The 27598-nt window shown below is 41.7% G+C and overlaps 2 protein-coding genes across 10 annotated transcripts in view; one reads left to right on the forward strand and one right to left on the reverse strand.

Annotated features, from left to right (window-relative positions):
• NUBP2 (NUBP iron-sulfur cluster assembly factor 2, cytosolic) lies at positions 1 to 21304 on the reverse strand. 2 transcript variants are annotated; one of them, XM_034430254.3, is made up of 7 exons: positions 20921 to 21304; positions 8970 to 9088; positions 5461 to 5659; positions 4799 to 4953; positions 3268 to 3378; positions 1771 to 1840; positions 1 to 709 (listed from the first exon to the last, which is right to left on the reverse strand). In XM_034430254.3, the coding sequence occupies exons 1-7, from the start codon at positions 20934 to 20936 to the stop codon at positions 564 to 566; spliced, it is 816 nt and encodes a 271-aa protein (XP_034286145.1). In that variant the 5' UTR covers positions 20937 to 21304; the 3' UTR covers positions 1 to 563. The 2 variants fall into 2 exon arrangements, with proteins under 2 accessions (XP_034286145.1, XP_034286146.1); XM_034430255.3 differs by having other exon boundaries at positions 20877 to 20968.
• The window catches only part of SPSB3 (splA/ryanodine receptor domain and SOCS box containing 3), a 10369-nt gene continuing 3907 nt past the window's right edge, over positions 21137 to 27598 (forward strand). The window contains exons 1-4 of one of the 8 annotated variants that reach the window (XM_087878398.1): positions 21137 to 21539; positions 25223 to 25371; positions 26465 to 26642; positions 27043 to 27230. In XM_087878398.1, coding sequence (XP_087734524.1) covers positions 21521 to 21539; positions 25223 to 25371; positions 26465 to 26642; positions 27043 to 27230 — 534 coding nt within the window. In that variant the 5' untranslated portion in view covers positions 21137 to 21520. Of the gene's footprint in view, positions 21841 to 25222; positions 25372 to 26461; positions 26643 to 27042; positions 27231 to 27598 lie in introns of all 8 variants that reach the window. The other 7 variants (XM_034430250.3, XM_087878403.1, XM_034430251.2 and 4 more) reach the window with 7 other exon arrangements.

A 27598-nucleotide genomic window follows, 5' to 3' on the forward strand; every position in this document is an offset into this window, starting at 1 on the left:
TTTGATTGCAGTTGAAAACAATTTAATCGATAATTCAGTTATTAAAGAAAAAAAATCCTGAGTCATGATCAATTCTGCACAGCAAAAGAGAATGCCAGCTTTTGAGTTTCACTGATCATTCATTGGCATGCGCCAACTGAAAAGGGTTCAATGGATGGTAGCAGAGGATGAGATGCAGAATGCTAAGCACCCAGTTTTGTCGGTCTCTGTGTCTCTCTGTTTCTCTCTCTCAGAAACATGTATGCAAACAATGCTATTTTCTCATGTGTAAAACAGTACCACGTTGAACCAGGATTCTTCATGGGTGAAATTAAACAAATTTCAAGGGCTGACAAAATTAACTGCAGGATAGATCACTCCAAAGCACCCAGTGGGTCCCTCGTTTGCCAGGGGAAGAATGCACCAACACCCATTTCAGGGATCATGATTTGCTCCACTGAAGTCTGGTGCTGCAGAATGTTGCTCTCCAAAGATGTCTTCCCACTTCCTGGTCAGATTCATTCACTTCTGCTTGAGCAACAAGGAGACGTTGGCCATTAGGAGCACCACTCTTGGTTGCTGCCTCAGGAGCTACAGGTGGAGGCCTCAGCCAGAAGATGCTTGGCAATATCAGTCAATGCCGAGAAGGCTAAACTCTTGGGAAATTCCTGGAGAAAGTCTCTGCCTTCTTCCAAACTTTGGGTAAGCTGTGGATCCAGAGGGACGCAGCCTGTTGAAATGAAAAATACCAAAGTGAACAATGCTTTTCTTCCTTCAATCCTCCAAAGCTAAGTTTTTTTTATAAAGTTTTTAGTTTTTTACAAACACATCAAATCAATGTGTGAACAGTGTGGCACCTGGGTGTCCAACACTCTAATAGAAATAAAACTAGTAAAATTAATCACAATTATTAGATTCAATCAACTTATATATTTCTAATAATGATACATAATTGTGATAAGCTGCAATCTGCCATTATTCAATTATTCCGTGTTTCCCTTATTGTTACTTTTGTTTTATTATACAAGTGTATACACTAACATTCCTCCTCTTATTTCTATCACTTATTCTAACTTTTAATCGTATCACCTTTTACTAAAAAATTTTTTTCTTTCTATCCTAACTTCTAATCATGTCTCTTACCTAAAAAAAAATAAAGAAAGAAAAGGGAAAGCAATTCAAAACAACAGAGAAGAAAAATCATCTATCCATCATCCCTTGCCCGCTTCAATACTTTAGTTGCTATGCTTTTTTTTTTTTTTTTAACTTGCCTCCCAAATTCCTCTCCTGGATCTCTATCTCTATCAGAATCTGCTTCTTGGCTGTTCAATCTGGGTATTTCCAAAGGAAAGTTAATATTTCACTTTTTTCATTTCTAATGCCCTGGTTGTTGGTCTACATCTCCTGTTTTCTCGTTAACCTGGTTTAGATATTATGCTAAGCTAGGGCTGGCTTTAAGCATGGTGTCTAGAAGTCACAACTGGCAGGGTTTGCAAATTATGCTAAGCAATAAACCACAATGGTTACGTCCATCCAACTTGCTAAGATAAAACCAAACACACCACAATATTATATTGGCGTGCTGTGTGAACATAAAAATACACAAATGATCCCTTGAAATCTGTATTCCCCCAGCTGTAATTCTAGGGAGAAATTGCAAGGTAACCGATTGGCGGTCGGACAATATGATGTTGAAACTATGACTGTTCTCCACAGAGACAACCTTGGAGAGAGGAGTTTGCAGTTAACGTCTGCTAGTTACTAGTTAATATTCAGTGAGAAAATACTCACCTAGGAATGGGACACCTGCGTGTTTGGCCAGTTCTTCTCCACCTCCTTTGGAAAAAATATTTGTGCATTCCTGGAAATGTAGAAAACTGTTATAAAAGCAGGTGACAGCAAAGGCTCTATTTGTTAAGAAGGAAGATGGACGGAAATAAAGTTCACAGCTGCTGGAAAAACAGAATATCATTTTGCACACTTTCATAAAGTGATGGCCTTCTTTTCCTAAATGCAAGAAGAGGGCAGCTGCAAAGGACAGTTGGATCCATCCCGTATGCCACGAAAAGACCCAGCAGATACCTTCTCAGAGTTTTCCAGCAACTGCAACTGAGAAGTTATTCTGCACTAGTCCAGTTTAAGTTCAAGCCAAGGATACCCATCATTTACAGAATTCTTGCTGTCAAAATACAACTTGCAAGTCTTTAAAAGCGAGGATTTTTCAGCTCATGCTGCCTTTGGAGCCACTGGATGGCGGGGAATGGAAGGACACAGATCAACCCCCACATGGCATCAATGAAAAAGGATGCAAATAACCAGCTGTCTGCAAGGAATATAAATCCTTCCACTCTATCCAATCCTTCCCCACCATCCAGTCAGAGCTGAAGAAGCTTCTTGGATGAGAAGCGAAACCTCCTCAAAGAAAAACCAGAAAGTCCAGTTGCCTCCTGAAAAAACACCGTTGGGACAACCATGACCTTGGATGACTGAGAATCTCCATAGACATGTAGCTGTCACTAATTTCAGCAATTACCATATTTTTCGGAGTATAAGATGCACCTTAGTTTTTGGGGAGGAAAAAAAGAAAAAAGCTGATTGGCAGGTGGATCCTGGAATGCCCCCAATCGGCTGTTCCCAGAGGTGAATTTTAGCAACAGGTTCCTTGGTTGTGAGCTCTGTGCCTTGCTTTTTTTTCTGCCTCTGAAACTTCTGAAACTCTTTTTCAGAAAAAACTTTTTCCTGCCTCTGAAAGCCTCCGAAACAACTTCAGAAAAAAAGCCTCTGAAGCTCTGTTTGGGGGCTTTTTTTTTCTGAAGCTCTGTTTGGAGGCTTTTTTTCTAAAGCTTCTTTTCTGATGCTTTTTTCAGCCTCTGAAACCTCTGTTTGAGAAGCTGGGCGGGGCTACATTCGGAGTAAAAGACGCACCCAGATTTTCACCCTCTTTTTTGGGGGGGAAAGGTGCATCTTATACTCCGAAAAATATGGTAGATATACGGTCCAATCTAGGCTTGGCATTAGGGGTAGTCTTCACTTACTTTCCCTACTGGTTCGCAAATGTGAGTGCGCATCCACGCATGCGTGCATCCACGCATGTGCCTAGCCTTCCGCACATATACTTTGCTGGCGTGCACGTGCCTTCAACGCATGCACCCAGCCTCAAAAATGTGCCTAAATAGAATGGTATAGATCCAGGGCGGGTGGGCAGGCCCATTTGCAATTTCCACTACTGGTTTGGACGAACCGGTCCAAACGGTTCAATACCACCTCTGCTTGGCACTCAACTCTCACCGAGCAATGGGGACAAACAAATCCGCTCATGTTCTCCACAATCCCGAGGACGCGCAGACCGGTTTTCTTGCAGAATGTCAGTTCTCGCCTTACGTCTCCCACTGCCACTGCCTACAGGAAGGAAAAGGAAGTCAGTTAAAGGGGAAAAGCTCCGAAGCATGAACTGCTTTCGTTAGAAATGATCACTCGCCAGCCACCCTTGGCAGCTACCCTGGAACGTGTATCTTCGAAAGGATCATCTTGCAAGGGAAGTTATCCAGACAGTGAGCTTTGGAGCACAAAATGGCAGGGCAGAAAGATGAGATTCCGCCGTTCCAAAAGCACGGTATAGCATGGAGAGTTGGGGAGACGTGGCATTCACTAACGTGTTTGTCAAAATCACCCAGATAACGGCTGGCTTCCCACATTTCATGGAAGTCTAATTTGTTTGGGTTTGAATCAGGCCAACTGACTGAACTCGGCCAACCTGGGTTCATTGCATCATTCAGAGTTTAGCATGATGGGTTAGTTAGCAGGCAGTGCATCTGCCGATTTCAGAGACTCTCATCCCCTGCCTTGAAATCTGTATGCTGCTCCAGCAGCTCATCCTCTTTTAATGATCCCATAATCCCTTGCGGGGTGGAGTCTGGGCAACTGAATGACTGGCTGGATGCTCTTCCTCTCGCCAGTGCGGAGTTCTGTTCAGCAGATATATTCTCATCCTGCCCAGAGAGAGAAATATCTGCCTCAACCTAGGATCGAACTGACAGCCCCCCGATTGTGAGGCAAGAGCACCACCTCTAGGCTACCACACCACTTCGTATGCTTCTCCAGTAGATGCACTGGAAAAAAAACTGGAGGGGTATTGCCTTCAATTCTTAGTCTTGAGAAACAAAATGCAGGATGTCGACATCCGGGGAATCCACTTTTGGGTATACAGGTAAAATGTTCCATTTTCTCTGGATGCAGGATACTGGTGACATCCAAAGAACATCCAAAGCAGGGGTGAAATGCTCCTGGTTCGGACCGGATCGCCCGATCTGGCAGCGATGGTGGCGGGTGGTTCGGAGAACCGGTAGCAAAAATCTCTGTGCCCCTCTCACCATGCCCAGCTGAGCCGCACGATCATCAGAGGCTTTTTAAAAAATTTTTACTTTTAAAAGCATTTTTTCTACAACCTCTTCCGACGAAAAAATGCTTTTAAAAGTAAATTTTTTAAAAAAAGCCTCTGATGATCGTGCGGCTCAGCTGGGATCGTCAGAGGCTTTTCAAAGCATTTTTTCCTGCAACCTCTTGGCCGAAGAGGTGGTAAAAAAAATGCTTTGAAAAGTCTCTGACCATCCCAGCTGAGTTGCCTGATCGGCAGGGAGGCTTTTCAAAGCATTAGAAAAAATGCTTTGAAAACGTAAAAAAAAAAAAAAAAAAAAAAAGTTGGCCACGCCCACCGTCACATTACCCCACCCCCACCACCAAGCCACACCCACAGAACTGATAGTAACAAATTTTACATTTCACCCCTGATCCAAAGCCAGTGGCGGTGAGTGCCTGTTACCTGAGGTGTGGTCACCAAAACTGCCCCAAGAGGCTTAAAAGGCCGCAGGGATTCTACTGTGGAGATGTGCTCATCGGAAGTCCCAGGGGGCGTGTCCACAATCAAGAAGTCGAGTTCTCCCCAGGTAACGTCGGCGATGAATTGCCTTATTAAAGCTATAAAGACACAATATGCAAAACAGGATCACTGATAAAGAGCATGAGAGATGCCTTTCCATATTTCTTCACCCAAGTGATACAGGTGGACCTCAATTTGCAACAGGTTCATTTAATGACCAAAGTTACAATATCATTGAAAAAAGTGACTTATTCTTTTTCACACTTAGGACTGTTGCAGCATCACGTGACCAAAACTCAGGTGCTTGGCAACTGACTCATATTTATAACGGTTCCAGTGCCCCCGGGGTCATGTGATCTCCTCTTGTGACCTTCTGACAAGCAAAGTCCATGGGGAATCTTACTTACTTACTTAACAACCGTGTTACTAATTTAACAGCCGCGGGTATTCGCTGAACGACTGTTGTCAAGAAAGATCGTAAAACGGTGCAAAACTTACTTAACAAATGACTCATTTAGCATTAGAAAATTTGGGCTCAGTTGTGGTCACAGGTCAAGGACTACCTGTACTCGCTTTGGAAGGGTGGCAGCTGAAACATGCCGTACCGTTTTTCTTTGGTCCTCTCCACACCACGGCGTCATCTGGTTTCTCTAGGAGGAAGCCGATGGACATGACAGCAATGCTTTTGTCCTGGTCCACGAAGACTGGCACCCAGCCACTGTCGCACTGGTGAACATCTCGGTCCTGCAAGCTGAGCATGCGAGGGATGCTGGGGCCGCACAGGTCCACATCGAGGATCCCGACCTAGAAAAACAAACAGCCCTGTTCCGAAAGGAAGATCTCACAAGGCTTTTGCCTGGAATAATGGTGGCACAGTGGTTAGAGTGCAGTACTGCAGGCGACGTCTGCTGACTGTCGGCTGCCTGCAACTTGGCAGTTTGAATCTCACTAGGCTCAAGGTTGACTCAGCCTTCCGTCCTTCTGAGGTGGGTAAAATGAGGACCCAGATTGTTGGGGGCAAGAGGCTGACTCTGTAAAACTGCTTGGAGAGGGCTGTAAAAGCACTGTGAAGTGTTATATAAGTCTAAGTGCTTTTGCTATTGCTCCTTCCTTCCTTCCTTATTCCTTCCTTCCTTCCTTCCTTCCTTCCTTCCATCCATCCATCCATCCATCTATCCATGGTGCACAGTAGTCAGAATGCAGTACTGCAGGCTATCTCTGCCGACTGCCAGCAGTTCGATCCTGACTGGCTCAAGGTTGACTCAGCCTTCCATCCTTCCGAGGTGGGTAAAATGAGGACCCAGATGGTTGGGGGCAATAGGCTGACCCTGTAAAACTGCTTGGAGAGGGCTGTAAAAGCTCTGTGAAGCGGTATATAAGTCTAAGTGCTATTGCTAGTGATTCCAACCCACAGTGCAGATACTTAATGGTGTGCAAGGAGAGCACAGGTTTCAAAATAGGTGACTAATGAATGTCTCGAAATGTTGGCATTCTCACTTGAAATCTGGCAAGACTTTGGCCACGTCATTTAAATTAAGCCTGGCAATTCCACAGAGTTGAGATCATGCAAACTGTAGTTCCCTGCGAACACTACATGATCTCAACCTCCATTTATTTTCCTATGAAACGAGTAGAAAATAAGGAACAGCCTTTTAAAACTCCAGAAACCAAATCAATCAACCAAACCGACTAAATCTAGGCATCTAGAGTTGTCTTTGGTTGGAAAATGTGTGCTGGAGGAGGAAAGGCAGAAGACCAAACCATGAAATAACCATTCTGAGACAGCTTGAGTGGGAGCTATGAAACAGTTGGGTCAAAAGGTACACCCTGTCTATGCAAAGCTCAAAAGGTAGATCAAATAAGCTCTTGCGTTTCACAGATCTCCTGACACAATGTTTTTTTTCCTCCTCTATACAACATCTGGCAAACCTAAAGTCCTCCCAATATTAGACCAGTTGACATCAATCCCAACAATAGCAACAATAGCCAATAGCAAAAAAACCCTACATCCCGCTGCTCCCTGCTTTGACTTGCGTTGGGTGTGGATAATCTACCGTATTTTTCAGAGTATAAGATGCACCTTTCCCCTCCCCAAAAGGGGATGAAAATTTGGGTCTGTCTTATACACCGAATGTAGCCCCGCCCACCCACTGGCCCCCATCCTTCGGCCTCTGCCTCCCAGCAATCTACCTCCTTGCAGCAAGCAGCAAGAAGAAACAGTTCCTTTCTGCTTCAGCACAGCCTAATTAGCACAGGTTGATTGGATCGGCCTCCCGACTCTCAGCTGTTTTGCAGGGGCCTCTGCTGCTTGCTGCAAGGAGGTAAATTGCTAGGAGCAGATTTTTTTTGTCTTGTGCTAATCAAGCTATGCTGAAAACGAAAATGAAAGTAAAGCAGGCTGTTTGCTGTTATGAGGCAAAACTGCTGGGAGGCAGAGGCAGATTTCTTTTTCTTGTTTTCCTCACCAAAAAAGGTAGGTGCGTTTTATAGTCCAGTGCATCTTATACTCCGAAAAATACAGTATCTCTCAGAGGCTGTACTTCGTAGGATGTGTCAAATTTTTCAGCTTTCAATTTCCAACATTACGGGCGTTCAAAATTTGTGACATGCCTTGGGGATTGTAAAGATATTTTGGTTCACTTTAATATAATTTAGATGTGCTTGGTAAGTAGCTACGTACATATAGTAACTTTTGAACATTTTTGTTTGTTTCATTTCCTTAGTAGCTAAGGCCTGGAGTAGGCAGGGCAGAGATTTTCCTTTTACTGGGGATCTGGAGAGTTCAATTCGTTTTTCTACATGATGCCAGGCTTATTTTAAGACCTATCGCAGAGGCTTTGTATGTTTTCCACTTCAAAACAGCAGGAAACCATGCCACTTAATTTGGCCGACTGAATCAGCACAATCTCTATAGGGGAGGAAAAAAAAAACCCAGGACTCAAAGTGCAGTTTTAATGCCTCACGGTATCCACCATGCCTTAGAGGGAGGTGACTCTGCAAGAGCTAAATGACTCATGCCATCCGCTTCCTTAAGCCGCCTTCAGTCCGACAGGAAAGAAAGCTTCCTATGTTTGGATGTTGGAAACCTTCCGTTTCCCAATCCAACCAGCTGTGGTAGTCATAGCAGAATACAGGGAAATAAGTGGGCATCAAATCACAGCCTTGGTCTAATATGTAGAGCACAATCAAAGAGGTCTGTAGATCTCCAGGTTTCAGCCAGAAATAATTTGCAATACAGCCTACATCAGGGGGTCTCCAAACTTACTTCAACTCAGGGGTGGGCTTCAGATCCTTTAGCAACGGGTTTGCTGCCCCGTTGCTGGGTGGGCCTGGCCATGGCCTAGTCGGCCGCCTCCACCATGGGGGGGAGGCATTTTTCACCCTCCCCAGGCTCTGGAGGCTTTCTTCGAGCCCCCGGGAGGGCAAAAACTGCTTCCCACAGAGTCCAGAGGCCCTCCAGAAGCTGGAAACAAGCCTGTTCCTGTTTTTCGCCCTTCCTAGGCTCCGGAAGCCCTCCGGAGGCCGGAAACAGGCCCATTTCTGGACGTCCAAAACATCCGTTAGGATGGGCGTGGCCAGCCAGGGGTGGCATTTGGGGGTTCTCTGAACCCCCGTGATCCTTGGCTAGAGGATCGCCCGAACCCTGCCAAACCCACAGGAGCCCACCCCTGCTCCAATTCCCAGAATTCCTCAGCCAGCCATGCTGGGGAATTCTGGGAGTTGAAGTCCACAAGTCTTCAAAGCTGCCATGTTTGGAGAGCCCTGGCCTACATCATAGGGCTTGGGTGGGCAACCTGCAGTTCTCATTTCTCTTTTTCTCACCCTCCACCCCCCCCCCCCGGAAAGCTTCCTTCAAATCACTAGAAATTCAGAGCAAAACACTGCATGTCAGTGGAATTATGAGCCTGGTTGTAATAAAGACATAATTCTAAGTAGGAAACCTTAATGGCTGAACTCTTCAGGTTGCATGGCTAAATCTGGAAGCCCCAAGGTTTGTGTGTGGTGGTGATGGGTTAGGCTTAGAGTTGGAGGGGGAAGGGGAGGGGAGGGGAGGGGAGGGGAGGGGAGGAGCTGCTTTAACTTTGGCACTGAAAAGTCTTGAAATGGCACCTACCTTTTTCCCAGCGTGCTTGAAAGCCAAAGCCAGTTCAGTGGAGATGGTGCTCTTTCCAACACCCCCTTTCCCTGACAGCACCAGGATTATGTGCTGGACCCCAGCCAAGTTGCCTCGTTCTGCCAGGAACAAGAGAAAATAAGCAGAGACAATTGAAGCGACGTCTGACGGAAATAGAAAAAAAAAGGAAAAATAAGAGACGAGGAGCGATGCAGAATCAAAAGACAACCCGAGCCTTCCTTCCAATTCTGACAGTGACTGGAATGGCATTCTGCAAATTCTGATTAATTGTTTCAGTTGGTCAAATTATGCCCTGATTCGAGGTATCTGGGGCAAAATAAACGTAAGGGGCAAAATAAATGTAAGGTCTTCTCCTTAAACAGGCCAAATTAAAAAAAAAAGAAGAAGCAGAGCTGTGTTTAAGCAGACTCAAACAAGAATCTGGTGCACCCAGAAGGACTCCCAAAAGCAAATGTACTTATCATTACAAGAGCATAAGACTCTTGGCTACTAAAAGCTAATAAAGTTTCCACTGTGGAAAGGGCAGTAAAATGCTCTTTGTAATGGTAGTGTTTGGGGTCCCTAGGATATTTCAAAAGAGATGAAGCTTAAGAGCCATGCTGCAGACTCATGAGCCCTAAAACACAAACGTCCGCAATTCAGGAAGCAACTCTTTCCGTTTTCCCAAACATCCAGCAGGGCAATATCCAGGAGCTTGGATAGCTCTGCAGACTAAAAGCACTGTAATTTAACTCCAGCTGCCTGCAATTACTGCAAGTTCAAATCTCCCCAGGCTCAAGGTTGACTCAGCCTTCCATCCTTTCTAAGGTAGGTAAATTGAGGACCCAGTTTGTGGGGGCAATAAGCTGACTTTGTATAAAATATACAAAAGGATGAAGGCTATTGCTTAACGCACTGTAAGCCGCCCTGAGTCTCCGGAGAAGGGCGGCATATAAATCAAATAAAAAAATAAAATAAAAAATAAAAAAATTTACCAGCCCTGAATACAGTAGACATGGCCACTTTTATATTTCCCAAAGAAGCCAGAAACTGCAAACGCAACCAAGCTCTTCTGTAGGCTGTAGAAGTGACAGGAGGTCAAGAATGGAGTCACATCCCGCACTAACCTACTTGTGGTTAATTGTGGTTTGACTAAGCTGCAGCTGGCTGGATCATACACTGCGTTAAGTCAAAGCCAAAGAAAAGTTACAGTTTAACCTGAACGAATACAACTTAGTATATTAACAGCCTTCCTGAAATCCATCAAAACTTGCACCGTGGATTACAATTCCCATCATTCCTGCATGAAAAATAGAAGTTGTCATACATCAGCGGGCCACCGAATTGGAAAGCTGGTCTAATATGTTAGGGCCGTGATGATGAACCTATGGCACGCGTGGCAGAGGTGGCACACAGAGCCTCCTCTGTGGGCACGTGCGCCGTTGCCAACTGATCTTCCGGGCTCCGTCGTGCACCTGTGCGCCAGCCAGCTGTTCAGCTGCTCTCTTCCGGGTCCCAGCGCTCACGTGCGCTGGCCAGCTGGTCTTCACGCGAAGACCAGCTGGCTGGCGTGCACATGTATGCTGGAACGTGGTAGAGATCAGCTGGCTGGTGGGCATGCGTGCGACAGAACCCAGAACCCAGGCTCTGGCGTGCCCCCTGAAAAGGTTAACCATCACTGTGTTAGGGCATGCTGCAAGCAATCAAATACACCTTTTTTTCTGACCTTCTCTGTAAAGTCTAAGATGCAACTTCTCTAAGGAGATACCTATTGGTGTGATGCAAGTGTATGCATATGCTCTGAATCACCTTTTCCTTTTCAAGTCTGGATTGCTGCATACCCTAATGAATAGTTCTGCATATAAACTCACAAGCCTTATTGTTGGCCAACAACGGAAAGGTCAGCCAGAAATTAGGTTGACGTACAACCTTACCCTACATGGCAACCTCCAGGTTTGGGTGTGCAATTCCCAGAATTTCCCATCCACATGACTCTGCTGGCTAGGAAATTCTGAGAGGTACACATCTGGATTGTATCAAACTGGGAAAACAATCAAACCATCTACATTTTTAGATTAGGGAGACTGCATAACTAACAAAAACATTTAATTCTCTGATTTATCACCCGGACACTCTCTGTATGGCTACATTTTCACCGAAGCTTGTATGTTTTGACTATATCACCCAAGGTCAAATGAAAAGAAGTCCATTCCTTGGAATAAGATCAGAGAACAGAGCAACTGTTCTCTTAAAATGATGCCCACTCTATAGTTCCTGCTTCTATATATTTAATGTGTTATAAGCAAGATTAGAAATAATGATGATTATAATAATAATAATAATAATAATAATAATAATAATAATAATAATCAGATTAGCTAGGAAAAAAGCAAAAAGATAAACCTCACAATTCTAAGCACAAGTGGATAGCCAACAAGCTTAACCAGGTTATTGAATTAACCCATTTTCAGAGTCTGTATAATGGCCTGGATCATAAACTCAGCAGAAAAACTGGGTTTGTAGAATGTATGAAATTATACAAGACTAATCAAAGCTAAAACCATTTTTACAAAGCTGTTGAATGCTGCCTCAGAGCCTGATCTGGTGAAGCAAGAATAAACCCTGCTGATTGTTCAGATCCAAAGTCAACTATTTAGATTTTGTTCTAGACTTTAAAAATAAAAGACAAAGAAGACACAGAATATTACTTGGTATGGAATAGATTTTATGAGTGGTTAGAGATAAGAGGTAGAAATTAGATGAAGATTATTGCTATTTGTATGAATTAAATATAAAGATGGGTTTATAATTACAAATATGCCAATATAATTAACCAAATTATAAATAAGCTAATATAAAGAGAAACTTAGCTAAAACTATTGTTACATTATTACTATTGTTACCGGGATATGTGCTAATATTTCTTTTTGTTTTGTTTTTCTTTTGTGAATGATATACCGACAATACACTGTATTCAAAATGTTTATGAATAAAAACAAAAAAAAATATTTTGTTCACACCGAAATTGGTGGCCATTAAGTCACAAGCAACTTACTTCACTGATTTCAGTAGGAACCAAGTTCAGATAATTTGATTTTGATCCAGACCACCATTACTGATTTGAAATATACAGTCCTCAATTATGACAACAATTTCTGTTGCTAAGCAAGACCGTTGTTAAAGTGAATTTGCCCCGTTTTATGACCTTTCTCGCCACAATTGTTAAATCAATCACTTTTTCTTCTTCTTCTTGTGCCATGTCCGTCATCGGACGTTGGCGATCATGTTGGCGATCCTATTTTTGTCAACAGCCGTATGAAAAAGTGCTGCTGAGTTTTTGTCCTTAGGTTTTGAAGCCATAATCTTCTTTTTCTGCCTGGGCCTCCTTTGCCTTCAATTTTTCCCTTGGAGGATTAAGGATGCTGTATTTTTCTGGGTGTCGCATCACATGCCCAAAATACTCTAACTTTCGCTTTTTAATGGCTTTGATGATTTCCCTTTATTCTCCTAAATCAATCACTGCAGTTGTTAAATTAGTAATGCAGTTGTTAAGTAAATCTGACTTCATTAACTTTGCTTGTCAGAAGTTGTAAAAGGTGTTCCCATGACTCTGAGACATTGCAACCACCATAAATATGTCAGTCGCCGAAGCATATGATTTTTGACCACGGGGATGTTACAATGCTTGTAAAGGTGAAAAATGGTCTTAAGTCACTTTTTTCAGTGCCAACGTTAACTTCGAATGGTCACTAACCGAACTGTTGCAAGTCGAGGACTAACTGCACTGGAATGAATTTTCTGAATGACATTTCAGAGGAAAAGTCATCCCATATTGGAAGAATGAAAGTAACTGAATGATGTTTGCCTTCACTGGCATGTTTAAAATCAAGATTCATACATTTACAATTTAGAACCAGCATGCCCAACTCCTCTGCTATCCATATTCACAATTCTCTCTCATTTAATAGCCGCAACCGGTAAGAGTATTTGCAACACTTCCTATTATCTGGGGGAAGCCACGATCCAAGACAACATGTTGATTAGAATTCCATGGCTTCTCAGTCATTGGGCCTTATAATGAAGACTGTCCAAGATGTAAACACCTCTAGTGTGTGATCAGAGACTCAGAGAAGGAAAAGGTGAATAAGTATGTAGATGTTGAGTCACCCAGGAATTTCCTGCAATTTTAACACGGCTAGGCTGAAGAACATCATAATAAGTTACTCGGCTGCATTATAAGAGGAAGAAACCGTCTCCTTGGAGAGAGAATTTTGAACACCCCAAAATGTATTCGGAAAAATGAAAACAGGACTCCTGAAACCCTGGTGGGGGACAAAGATATTGAGTGGGACAGCAGGACGTTTGCTGAACGGAAATGGGACCTTCCATGACATTGGCGGAACTCATCACAAAAGCCACCGAAGGTAATGTTGGGGTAATTTGCCTCTCTTTTTCTACTACTAAATTCATTGGGGCAAAAGTTCAGCTTTCACATTCTGTGCGTCCCTGCCATTCTCTTTTAAAACGGATGTACTGTCATCCAAAGAGAATGCCTTGACTAGGACTTTGTTGTCAACAGGGAAACTAGAAGTCGGGAACGGGAAAAAAAACCAATATTCAACAGCAAAGGATAGGATATCTCTGATAGTACAAGACATCCTTAATTTACGACCATTGGTTTAGTGACAAGTTACAATGGTGCTGAAGAAAGTGACTTATGACGGATCCCTGGTCTTACAACCATTTTCATGTGATGATGACCTTCCCAACTGGCTTCTGATAAACCAAGTTAGTGGGAAAGTTGACAGGAGGTTGCAAGTCATGGTCACCTAACAACCATGGGAAAAGGATGTAAAATTGATGTAGTTACATGATGCCTCACTTAATGACAAATTTTTCAGTCCTTATTGTGGTCATAAGTTAAGGACTACTGTATTAATATATGAACAGTACATTGACCTATCGTATTTTGATCCTGGTATTCATTCAAAGACGCTATTCAGTAACTGGGCAACCTCTACCGAGTGGGGTGGTAAAATCACTGAAGGGAAGTGGAGAATTTTTTCCAGACTTTTTTATTATATATTTCTTGGTGGTATTAAGAGTTTGGGACCCATATCTCAACATCACCAGCTAGGAAAATGCTCCATTATCTCATTGCTGAAAATTGTTGCCAATTGCCACTAGCACAATCTGGAGATCCAGATGGACCACATCCAGACTGATGGGTAAATAAACAATGTAAACGATGTATATATTTAAGCAAAATATTAGATATGAAATGTTATAATGAATACTAATAGGGAATGTTTGTAACTCGGGGTTGAACTGTGGAGTTTAATGAACAATTAAAATAAAAACATGCATTTTAATTTCGTTTACATTATGCCTTCAATGAATTCTATTTCTCATGTAGCCCTGTAAGGAAAATCTCAAAACAGATAAGGAATTATTGCAGGAACAGCTGACTAGCTTAAGGCTATAACTGAAATTGAGAAATAAATGCATGACATCTGTGCTTTAAACGCTTATGCCATCTGGTCTCTCTCCGGATTCTCCCGTGCTTCCACTCCAATTAATCACATGGGTTTCAATTTAATTAAATATACTCACTCGTTGGCATAATGGATTTAAGTGAGGACAGTATCTGGAATTCGGTAAGACCTGATTTAATTTCTCACTTGGCCATTAGACTTATAGCAGCAATGCCTGGCGGTTCCAATCCATCAGGTACCTGATCAGAGAAACCTGGCTCACCGAATTTTATTGTTTGGTCACTTATTGTCTACTGAAAATAACTCTGCTAAAAAAAAAACAAGTCACGGCTATTTTTCTGGTTTCAAAGTAAGAATGGTAGAGGTTTGCCTCCTAGAGGCTTCATTCTCACCTTTAATTCTCCTACTGGTGACATCACCTTGTCAATGAATAATTTCCTGTATTCTCCTCTAGAAAACTGGGGGTAGTATTAACAGTTTGCAGTCTCTCAGAAGTTAAGCATCCCCTGCATTAAGGCAAAACTTTAGGAAACAGAAACATCAGTCATTCCTGCGGATTTTTCTCCTGAGCAAGAATTGACTGTCTTCCAATGGTTTTCACAGGACGCAACTGCAAAATATTTTGATCTGTTCTTCTTATAAAAAAGGCTTTTATTTTTACAGTATATCCCCATTGTGGATATGACCAAGGCATATTAATTATTAATTAACCCCATCGCTAGAGTAAATATTGATTTGTCCAGATTTATATCCCAGGAATCTCATGTGTTTGGTTTAAGCAGGTGCTATAGATATTACAAATGGGTTCAGAACAGGTTCCAGCCATTTTAAAAATATAATTTGAGCTTCCCACTTCAATTTCATTTTTTGCCAGTCATCTTTGTGCAACTGGATTGCCATGTGGTTGGTTGTGATTTCACACTGAGACTCATACAAAGACAATTTGATATTGTGATAGAGCACAATGGGAAGGAAGGGCAGACCAGTTGATTACAGCGATTGTGTTAAGTGTACCACACCAACCCAAAAAATGAAGGAAAAAGGTCTAAATCTGGAATAAAGGCAAAAAGGCTGAATGAAGTTCATGTATGTAACATGTAACCTCCACTCAATGAAACGCAAGGGTTGTGTTGAAGTAATGTGCTACATCCAAAAACTTACTACTGATATTTTTAAGGTACCAATATTTTTTTAAAAAAATTATTCATAAATTTTTCTTTAACCTATGTAAGTATTTAATAAACAGTGTATAGCCTGGGTCGTTTTACATATATATAATGATAGTAGTAATAATATTCTTTACTTGTTTCCCCGAAAATAAGACATGTCTGGATAATAAGCCCAATCGGGCTTTTCAGTGCCTGCGCTAAGCCATCCCGCAAAATAAGCCCCCCCCCACCAACTACTTACACGCATGCGCAGCTGCTCCCATTTCCTCTGGTTGCTTGCCGCGCAACCAAAATGAGTTGAGGCGGCGAGGCTGGAGGGGGGGGAAGGACATGCCCTTCCCTCCCTGTTCTTTGCGCCGGCCGAGCGGCCCAACACGTTCCACCCCACCCCAAAGGCAACAGCAGCCTGGCTGCTTCCCTTCACCGCCCTCTCTTTATCAAGAGGGGTGGCAGTTGGGGCGGGGGAGAAGTTTAATCCACATTTTTTTTGCCCTTGGGCAAGTCCACCAAGTATGGTAGCACGAACCCAGTATCTGGTTGCATTCCCAACATTTGGCAGGCATGTTTTTAAGCATCTTTGCTAGCCTTGCCGGTGGCAAATGCCACCTATAAAACATTTTATACAGGTTTTCCTTGTACGGAGTTGCCATTATCAATTTATAGTTTCTATCCCAAAGTTTTTGCCATTTATCTAGTTCTATAGTATATCCAAAAAATTTTGCCCATGCTATCATTGTTTTTTTGTTAACCTTCCATTTTAAGGCTTAATAAATAGCTATATATTTTCTTTATTAACTTTTGATCCGTACCTAATAGTATCTGATCAAGCATTCTTGGCTCTTTATAGAAACCATATATCATTGAAAAAGATGATTTTCATATCTCGATTGTATTTGCAAGTGTTTAGTTTTAAGTTTCCCTTTCTCATTTAAAATATCATTATACATTACATTTTTTCCCAAATTTACAACATTTGGATGTATCAGTGCTTTAATTGTTGAAAGCCAGACTAGTATTTTCATGTAATTTTTTGCTTTAACTTTTTCCCATATTATTTATTTATTTTATTTATTATATTAGAAGTAGAGCATTCTTTACATAATGTCTTTGCAAGTATCTATATATTTTATTTTTATACCACAAAAAGGCATGCTATCCCAATTGAAGGTCATGTCCCTCCAATAGTAACAGTCTTCTATTTCTAAGATTCATCCATGCTTTCACCCAAGCTAGTGCCAAGGCCTGATAATAGAGCTCCCAATCCAGCAGACCGAAACCCCCATTGTTTTTAGATTCTTGCAACATTTCCAGTCTTATTCTCGCTCTTTTTCCTTGTCAAACATATTTCAGAATTATTGCATTTAGTTCATAAAAGTATTTTTTCTCTAGCTTTATAGGAATCGTTTGAAACAAGAACAATAGCTTCGGCAGTACATTCATTATTATAGTTCCTATTCTTCCTACCATTGACAACTGCAGATTTTTCCAGTTCTTCAAGTCTACTTTTATTTTTTGTATTAACCTTGTAGAGTTATCTTGATTGTTGCACATCATTATAACCGTGTAACATTCACAAATTTAGTGAGTCCTGTAGATATTTATAAACCTCGGCAGGTAGTCCATCTGGTCCTGGTGGTTTATTATTTCCATTTGGTTTTTTAATTTTCCCTTTTGCGGTTCTTGTTATAGCTAAACCAGATATATGCTTTGACAGTGTCCCATAGATTTTTTGCCCCTTCCAATGGACTTTTATTGGGTTGTGGTCGGCCCATATATTAGTTTCAATCTCTATCTCCTGCTCATTTGTTCTCAATTCTGGCGACATCCATATCATATCAATTCTAGACCATGATTTGTGACTATTTGAGTAGAATGTATACTGTTTTTTTCCTGGATTTGTTTCTCTCCATATATCCTGTATACAGGTTTCCTCAGCCATTTTAAAGAAAGCCCTTGGAAGAGTCTTCCTTACTTTTCCCGATTTTCTACTTCTATAGTCCAGTTTTGAATTTACAATTTTTGGACATTCCAATAATTTACTGTGCTGTTTTTTAATATGGGTTTCTTGTAAGCAAATTATATCTAATTTTAACTTTTATAGTCATGTATAGATTTTTTTCCTTTTCTTGGGCGAGTTCAATCCATTTATGTTGATTGAGAATATCTCCTCTTTCATCTTATTCTCCTAGTTGTCCTTATTTGTCTCTGATCTTTCACTCTTGCTCCTTCTCTTCTGCCTTCTCCGTTTCACTTTCTTCTTGCTGTATACTCCTCTCCTCTCTTATTGGTTCCTCTTGCCTCTCGCATTCCATTCCTCCTTGTGCTCTTTGTCCATCAATTGTACTAAAGTAGTTGTCATAATCTGTATCTTTTTCCATCCCAATTAACTATTTCCTCTGGTTGGTCTCTCTGGTACCAACCATCTAAAGTTTACATCTCTTTTGATCAGTTTCGCTGTCAAAAATTGGTATTGCTTCTCTTATCCTTCTAGGGATCTGTTTCAGGACCACAACTTCTTTCCCTCTATATTGCAATGGTTCATCTCTTGTCTTTTTAAGTATTTCATCTCTTGTTGTTTTTTTAAGAAATCTCACTTGTATCTTTCTTGATAGTTTATATCTCCTTGCGTTGCTCATATTTAATCTAAATATTTCATCTGTCTCAGCATCCATTTCTTATTTTCCAATTTTTAAAGTGCTTGCCAACAACTCTATTATCACTTCTGGCAGCTTTTCCTCTTTGTCCTCTTCTATGTTCTGGAATCTTAGAAAGTAGGCTGTCTTTTCCATCTCCAATATCATGACTCTGTCTTCCAGGTCTTTATTTGCTTGTGTTAATTTTTCATTTATCTAATCTACTTTTTTCTCAACTTCTTCTGATTTCTCCTCTATTTTCTGGATCCTGAATACTGTAAAAGGTGAAAGAAGAGTGAAACAACATTTGCAGATCTTGATATTGAGGCATTGGGGAATATGATGGGCCTTTTGGATTACAAATACTTTTTTGGATTATAAATATTGACAGATGATAAGGATATAATTGCTGATCTCAAACTTTTTCCTTCTACCCTCCCGATTGATTTTAAGGATTATAAAACATTATCGGCCTTGAAGAAACATGTTGTGACTGAGTGAACTAGACTTTTGTGCTTTTTCTTTGGTGCCTAGGCTCCCTGGATTACTGGGGCATCGTGGTTAGGGTGGGTTTGGGTTGGCTATTTGGGATTATTGTCTTTTTTATATCTAAGAGATTTGATATTAGAGGTTAAGGTGAATGAGTACATTTATACGATAAGAATAGAGAGAGAAGAGAGCTTAACTAGAACTGGCAAGAAAGCATCTTCCACACCACCAATATTGGCTGCTTCAAGCCCATCAAGGCAAAGACCAATAGACGCTATGTTGCAACAATAAAAAATGAATACATTTCCAAAAGACATGCAAATAGTGCTCCAGTCCATCCAGGAAGCCATGGTAAAGAATCATAACGAGATGAAAACCATTTTGGGAGAAATGAACAGATCCACAATATGGATGAGAGACTAGGGAACTTTCAGCAGATGATAACTAGGTACCAATATTTTTTTTATTGTACTAATATTAACCTTGGCAACTTTGTGTTTTTAAACTTTCAAGTTTTTTAAAACTCTTCTTTTAAATGTTTTTGACTTTGGCAACTTTAAAATATATGGGCTTTAACACCTTCACATCTTAAAGAGTTGCCAAGATTGAAAAACACTGCACTATTCAGTACAGGTAGTCCTTGACTTACAACAGTACATTTAGTGACCGTTCAGTTACCACAGCACTGAAAAAAGTGACTTATGACCGTTTTTCACACGACCGATGCAGTGTCCCCATGGTCATATGATCAAAATTCAGACGCTCAGCAACTGGCGTGTATTTATGAGTTGCAATGTCCCCAGGGGTCACGTGATCCCCTTTTGCGACCGTCTGGCAAGCAAAAGTCAATGGGAAAGACAGATTCACTTAACAACGGTGTTACTAACTTAACAGCAGTGATCCACTTAACAACGGCGGCAGGGAAAGCTCACTTAACAAGACATTTGGGGGCTCAATTGTGGTCGTAAGTCAAGGACCACCGGCATTCATCTACTTCTCTTGCAATCTCTGCTCTAAAGCCAGGGGTGAAATCCAGCAGGTTCTGACAGGTTCTGGAGAACCGGTAGTGGGAATTTTGAGTAGTTAGGAGAACCAGCAAATACCACCTCTGGCTGGCTCGAGTGGGGTGGGAATGGAGATTTTGCAGTATCCTTCCCCCAGGAGTGGGGAGGGAATGGGGATTTTGCAATATCCTTCCCCCAGGAGTGGGGAGGGAATGGGGATTTTGCAATATCCTTCCCCCAGGAGTGAGGGAGGGAATGGGGATTTTGCAATATCCTTCCCCCAGGAGTAGGGAGGGAATGGGGATTTTGCAGTATCCTTGCCCCAGGAGTGAGGGAGGGAATGGGGATTTTGCAGTATCCTTGCCCCAGGAGTGAGGGAGGGAATGGAGATTTTGCAGTATCCTTCCCCCAGGAGTAGGGAGGGAATGGGGATTTTATTTATTTATTTGTTTGTTTGTTTGTTTCTTTCAATTTCTATACCGCCCTTCTCACTCAGGGCAGTGAACAGCCAAAGTAAAAAACAGGACATACAAAATTTAAAAACAGTTTAAAATAATTAAATATTTTGGCCGTAAATTAAAACAACCCAATTTAAAATCAATTTAAAATTTAAAATTTTGCAGTATCCTTCCCCTGCCACGCCCACTAAGCCACACCACGCCCACAGAACCGGTAATAAAAAAAATTGGATTTCAACACTGTCTAAAACCTTTAACACAACATTTTAAAAAATCATTAAACTCCAAATAATCATAAACCACATTAAACGCCATAACCATTATGAGAGAAAAAACAAATAAAGCAAAGGTGACACATCTATAAAAAATGGAGAAAAGGACGCGCCCCCGCCTGGTTCACCAACCCCTGCCGACCACAGTCCGGGTTCTCAGCCCACGCTGAACCCAACCGCCCCCAACTGAGGCCTGACCCGCGTGTTTGCCTTCACGTGAGGCCGAGTCACGCAGCTTGTCGTGTGAATAGGGGTAAACCGCCCTTCCCGACTGAGGGGAGACCCCTGTTCCACCCACCGCCCGGATCCATGGGGCCGGGCCTAGTCTGAGGGTTAGGCCGGCATTCATCGGGGCAAATGTTTCTCTCCGATGAGGCAGAACTTCACCTGTTGAACTTCCCCCAACTTGGCGCCTTCCCTCACGCACTCACCCTCCTCCTCCTCCATGTTGCTTTCCTTCGCCTTCCCTCACGCTGCCCTCGGGGATGGAGTGACACCACCATTGTCCAATCAGGTCTCTCTCCTGAATGACCGCCTCCTTTTTTTTACACCAATAGGAAGGCAAGCGCGAACGGCTTCGCCCGCCTTCTGATTCCATTCGCGGACGAGTGCCTGCCTCAAAAGGCGATTGGAGGAAAGGCGACGCTAGGGGCGGGACCGAGTCTCCCTTTCTCAGCCAGTCAGCTTTTATTCCCCCGAAGAAGCCGCTTTCCTCCTCTTCTTTTTGACAAGGCAACTCCGGCAAGCCGAGAGAGGGAGGGAGGGTGGGGGTGTGTGTAGTGGGGTTGTGACGTCACTGAAACCGTCGCCCACGCGCCGCTTGGGAAAGCCAATAAGAGCCCGAGGTGCGGGGCGTCTCGCGCGCGCCTTCCTCTCGCGGCCGGGTTAGGAGGGGAGGAGCGACACTGAAAGCAACGAACGCCGCCCCCCCCCCACCTCACTCACCCCCTCAAAGGAAGCGGGACGTGCCCAATGGGAGGAGAGCGAGAGGGCGGCTCCGCCCCTTCCCCGCGCGAGAAGGGGAGGGGCGGATGCTGCGCGATGACGCAGGTAGGAGGGAGGTGGATGCGGAGGGAGGGGAAAGAAGGCCGCGTAGCGCGGATTTGGGGGTGAAAGGAAAGGCGGGAGGGGTCCCCCGGGAGGGAAATCGGGCCCGGATTGGGAACGCCGGTGGGAAAGCGCTGTCCTCAGGAGACGCGGGGGAGGCGCGCGCGCGCCTCTGAGGTAAACGGAGCCTGCGGCCTACCCGATATTCCCCGACGGCGGGCGGTTAAACAGTAAAAGCTCTTTTTTTTTTTTCAAGAAGCGCCTTTCGCAAAGCTTGCTGGGAAATTTTCGCACGGGATGTTGGGTAAATGCGGCTTTTCGAGGCCGATACTTCAGGTTTCCCTGAGGGGTGGGGGTGGGGGAATCTTCGGACCCCGTAAAGAGGGAAGGAAGGGCGGCCTTCACGGGAGGCCCCGCGGCTGTCTCGCCTCTTCCCCATAATTTAAACCCAGTTTCCGGAGGGAGGGAGGGAGGGAGGACGTCCATCCTGAACCCGCCTAATCCTTTGTGACCTGAATTAGCCTTTCTTTCTTTCTTTCTTTCTTTCTTTCTTTCTTTCTTTCTTTCTTTCTTTCTTTCTTTCTTTCTTTCTTTCTTTCTTTCTTTCTCTCTCTCTCTCTCTCTCTCTCTCTCTCTCTCTCCCTCCCTCCCTCCCTCCCTCCCTCCCTCCCTCTCTCTCTCTCTCTCTCTCTCCCTCTTTCTTTCTTTCTTTCTTTCTTTCTTTCTTTCTTATGTTAACTCCCCCCCTCCTTCTTTCTCCTTGGGTTACTACTATTCCTCATTCTTTGGGACAATTAACTCAATTTTATTAATTGGACGCTGCTCTTCCACCCCTCACTTCTCAGATTGTATATATTGTATGCAATATATATATATTGTATACAATATATTATATATATTGCATACAATATCTTTGTGTGTGTGTGTGTATGTATATATAGTTTACAATATTATATATATATATTGTATACAATATATTATATACAATATCTATCTATCTATCTATCTATCTATCTATCTATCTATCTATCTATCTATCTATCTATCTATCTATCCCGTGTTTCCCTGAAAATAAGACCCTGTCTTATATTTATTTGAACCTTGGAATAAGCGCTTGGCCTTATTGCCATGCGCTCAAAAGCCCGATTGGGCTTATTATCAGGGGATGTCTTATTTTGGGGGAAACTGTGTGTGTGTGTGTGTATATATTGTATACAGTATATATATTGTATACAATGTATTGTATATATTGAATATATTGTACCGGTATATATAGTTCTATAACACAAAAGGAAGCAGCTGCCCCTCCCCCCCCTTGGAAAAGTGAGTTGAAATGCTAACCTTAACGTTATTAAAGGTTTTAATTTAATACTCCTCCAAGTACGTGATGGTCTTTTTATTAGCCTGCTTCAACAGAGCATGTGGATTTTAACAATAATAATAATAAAGCTGGGCAGGGAAGCCTGAAGTCCCCTTGGAAATGATTTTTTCATGGATAGTTTAGTATTGACTTGGCAAGGGATGAGGGGAGGAAAAAAGCTGTTAAGATTCTGAATCTCAGTATTGCTTTCCAATATTTTTTGGGGGAAAAATGTGGGATGGAGTTGGTATGAAATAGTTTGGGCTGATCATTATCTTTGGTAATTGATTGTTTTCTTGGGAAATAGAATAACAGAGTTGGAAGAGACCTTGGAGGTCTTCTCCTCCAACCCCCTGCTCAAGGAGGAAACCTTATACCATTTCTGACAAGTGGCTGTCTAATCTCTTTGAGAATTGCCAGGGTTAGAGATAAGTGCTTGATTCTGGTTTTCACATTTTCACTGTTAAAGCTACTTCATATTCTGCTTTCAGTTGACAAGAAACTTCTCTACTTCTGGGTTTGAAACAAGTTGAGAAAATATTGCCTATCAAGTGAGGACTAAAATAAACAAAAAACCTGTATTTTGTAAACATAAGTTTTGTTTGCAGTTGGTGGGTGACTGTTTTCTACAGCAAATATATTCAAGCCTGGCTGATATCCATTATTTTGCATTTGTTTGCATATGAGAGTCATTGTTGATGGTGGTTTCAGAAATAAAAATCCTGTTATCAAAAAAAATAATACGCTGGACATCTGTTCAGCTCCAAAACACAGAAGCTCTGAAAGACTCCCTCACCCAGTTTATCACCCAGTATTGTTATGGGAAAAAATTGGAGGAAGGAGTGGTATGTACTCCTTAAGCTTCTAAAGGAAGGGTGAGATATTTTTTTAAAAAAGATACTAACCAAAGGCATATTTTTTCTGTTTTGAAATAAGAGGGAAACTGTCCATATCCTTAATAGTTTGTGTTTGTTTGTTCTGTGATGCTAAACCTTGTGTAGAAGAGACCTCTTCCTTTCTTGACTAAGCTTGATGACTATCCGTTGGCATTCTGAAGGCATGCTGGTTAGGTTATAAATCTGGATAGCCTGAAATACTGATTTTAGAATTATCAAAATCATTCTCATATCTTTTTCTTTCCCCATTCATATTCAAGCTTTTTCCTTTTGGTAATATGTTTTCTTACAGTGAAAGGCAGTTTTGGGACTAGCTGATTCAAATATTAGACAATTGATGCCTTTGGATACTTTGGATACTTTAGGATACTTAGATTGCCATTTGTTGTTTGTGTTTAGCGCATTTTCTGCTTGGGCACCTTCTTATCCCACCCTAGTTTTCAAAACAACTGCCTTCAGATACACTGGAATGTTTGCAGTAATCTTCTCCTAAGGCAGCTCAGTTGTTGAGCTGTCAAGCAGAATGTATTGGCTCACTCATTTGAGTCAGTTTAATCATAAGGTTTGCTGTTGATTATATGATGCTTGTCTTAGGCGGATCTAGGAACATTAAATATTGAGTACTTATTAGCTCAAGTAACATTTACGTCTCTCTCTGATAATCATTGTGAATTGGCTGGAAGTGAGGAGTCCTGGAAAACAAACATTAGTAAGTTATGGGAGCATTTTTTTACACATCCAGGAATGGTTAGGGTGACCCATATTACTGCTACTATGGACTGAGAATAGAAAAAAGATGCTTTGAAACTTTTGAGTTGGATTGAGCTTGAAATAGATGGAGGGGGGGGGAAATATTGTAATAAACTGGAGATAAATACATATCAGGAGGTACATGTCATTTTCCTGCTTACTGAATCAGTGATTGATCCAATATCCTTAACAAATACTTCAATCCAACTTATTTAAGAACAGCTGTCTCATTTCCTGCCTTTGTCTGTATATTTGATGGCTTCTCTTCTACTGAAGAAGAATTTTGATAGAAGAAAAAAAATCTGAGGGTTGGTTTAAAACAATATGGGTTATTTCAAGCCAGTTTGGAAACAGTCAGTATTCTAGACTCTATTTTTTCTGTTCCCGTTGGTTTTGATCTCATTCATCTTGGCCAAAGATTATTTACTGTCATATTTCCGATGCTTTTTTGTGATGGAGTACATGTTTCTCCTTTAAGTCTAGTGTGATAAAATTGGCCCTAGCTGATAAGTGGAGTTTCAATTGTTTTTCCTGTGTATATAGCTTACTGTATCTTCTCTCTCTCTTGGCACAGAATATACCTTAATATGTAATGTTTGTCTGAAGGGAAAAAAATGTTGCACATTGAGACGATTCATTTGAAGAGGGCATTGTGAGTAAGATCTTGCTTTGTCTTCCAGATTACCTCTCTAAAGAGGCCATGGCGCGACGCATGCGCAATAGTAGAGCTTGGCGGTATGTTCTGAGTGGAGTGCGCCGAGAATCAGATTCACGGACTTTTACAACGGCTTCTGGAACCCATGGCTGGTCATCTGACACTGATGGGCAGGTGAAGTATGCTTTGTTTTCTGCAAGACTGCCTGTAAGATACAATTCCACTGGACACTTGACACTTTTGTCAGATTCTTGTAAATTCTGACAGATTGTACATTCATACAATGAACTGAATCCAGAGACCATATGTAGTGCATGTCAGCGCATATGTAGTGCTTGCCAGGAATACATTAACTTCAACACACTGGTTTTTGGATTCAGTGCTGCAACTGTGTGAGCCCAGGAAAATATGCAACTTGCTTTAAGTCACATTTTGCCCTTGAATATGGATCTCTGCATAGCCTTAGTTGATAACTAGGTTGGAATTGAATCAAACCTAGAAATGTTTAATGTTTTATGCCAGGTAAAGTAAATAAGTAACTACTTCTTACCTGAGATACTAAATTGCTGGTTTCAGTACTTTTTACTTTTTTTAAAAAACGATGGAAGTGGCTAACTAGAACAAGAAAGTCCTATGGTTTGTTAACAATGCCATCCAATTCTGGATTTATGGCTTCTTCCTTTTTAATAAACAATGAGGGTTTTTTTTAAAATGGAAAAAGCTGTAAATTTAGACAAAGCATGGAAGGAAACAAGTTGCTCTTGCTGATAGAATAAGCGATAGGGCATAAAGTCAACTTTTTTTTTTAGAACTATGCCTTAATGTAAATAGTACAAAGACAGCTTGAATAAAATATTTGCCTGGTGCTCTAACGGTATGTATGTTCTAGTCCTGGATAAAATAATGGTATAAACAGTACCTGGTGCTATGATTGTTTTATGTGCTTGATTATCTCCAAGGGTTGAGTATTTAACACTTCTTTAATCCAATCTGCCTAGAATCAAATACCTTGTAATTAACTCCCTGATTAATATTGGAGTTCATTAAAGCCAGTTACCTTGAATTTGGCAGGATTTAATTTGATGCTGGTGAGCCTCAGAAAGACCATCTAAAAATTAAAGACATGGACTTTAGGACATAAACATAGAATTATGTGACATCCAGAACACGTAAATCTTACACTTTCCCCAGGGACCCCTGTTGTTGCTAAATGTTTTCTTAGAATAAGAGGAAAAGGTGTAACCATTCTTTTTTCTTTCTCCAGCAGCACAGTGACTCTGATTCAGAATCAGAATTTCCTTCTCAGTTGCCTTCCATCCCCACAGCCATACCTGTGACCGGAGAATCTTACTGCAACTGTGAGAACCAGAACGAAACTCCATATTGCTCTAACTTCCACATGGCTCATCGTATGAAAGATTGCCAGTGTGGAGAGGAAGATGATTGTGAGAAAGCTTCTGAATTCTTTCTTTTGTTGTCTCGTTGATCCTTTCAGCCTCTACTGAGCTATAGGTTTATGAGTATATATTTGGAAAGTGACACAAATGCACAGGGGAACATTTTGGGGGAATAGAAACCTTGTCCAGTTTTTGCTATAATATGTGCTGCGGTATCCAGGGATGTATTTATAATTTTAGCAACTAAATAACTACTTTTCAAACTTAGCCACTTTCAGAGGTATAAGAGAATTCTGGGGGTTGAAGTCCACACATCTTTAAACTGGCCTTGACACTACATTCGAAAAAAATTGAACTAGACTTAATTTGACAGACATAATTTGGGGTGAAATGGTTGGAGGTGTTCCCCATTCACACTACTTTTCTCTCTGTGTCTTTCTCTCCAAAGATTTTGACTGGGTATGGGATGAATTGAACAAATCGGCAAATACTCTCTTGACTTGTGACAATCGCAAGGTAAATTTCCACATGGATTACAGTTGTGGTACTGCTGCCATCAGGGGGAACAAGGAACTAGCAGAAGGTCAGCACTTTTGGGAAATCAAGATGACTTCACCCGTCTATGGCACTGACATGGTATGTTGGATAAAACCTGACAATGGGTACTGTAATCAGTTTTTTTAAAAAATTAATAAAATTCATCAATAATTACATTTCATTGGTTTCTGTCACGGGCAGCATTTACATTAAATACATTGTGGGTAGTTGTAGTAGCACTAATTGTTGTCTTTAATTTTTTTTTTTTAAGATCTATTTTGCTCCACCAGCTCCAAACAGTTTGTATCCAATCTTTCTTTTTTTTTTTTTAAGAAAAAAATGCAGTCAGATATCACAGAGGATAATCAAGTATCAACAAAGCCACTCTCTTGCTGGCATAAGCGCCAAATGCTCCCAATACAGGAGAGTGATACGTGGTTGAGAAGTGGACCTTTTTGTGAGGAAAC

Source organism: Pantherophis guttatus, chromosome 14 (assembly GCF_059756535.1).
Source record: "Pantherophis guttatus breed Tessera chromosome 14, ASM5975653v1, whole genome shotgun sequence".
In the NCBI taxonomy this organism is placed as follows: domain Eukaryota; kingdom Metazoa; phylum Chordata; class Lepidosauria; order Squamata; family Colubridae; genus Pantherophis; species Pantherophis guttatus.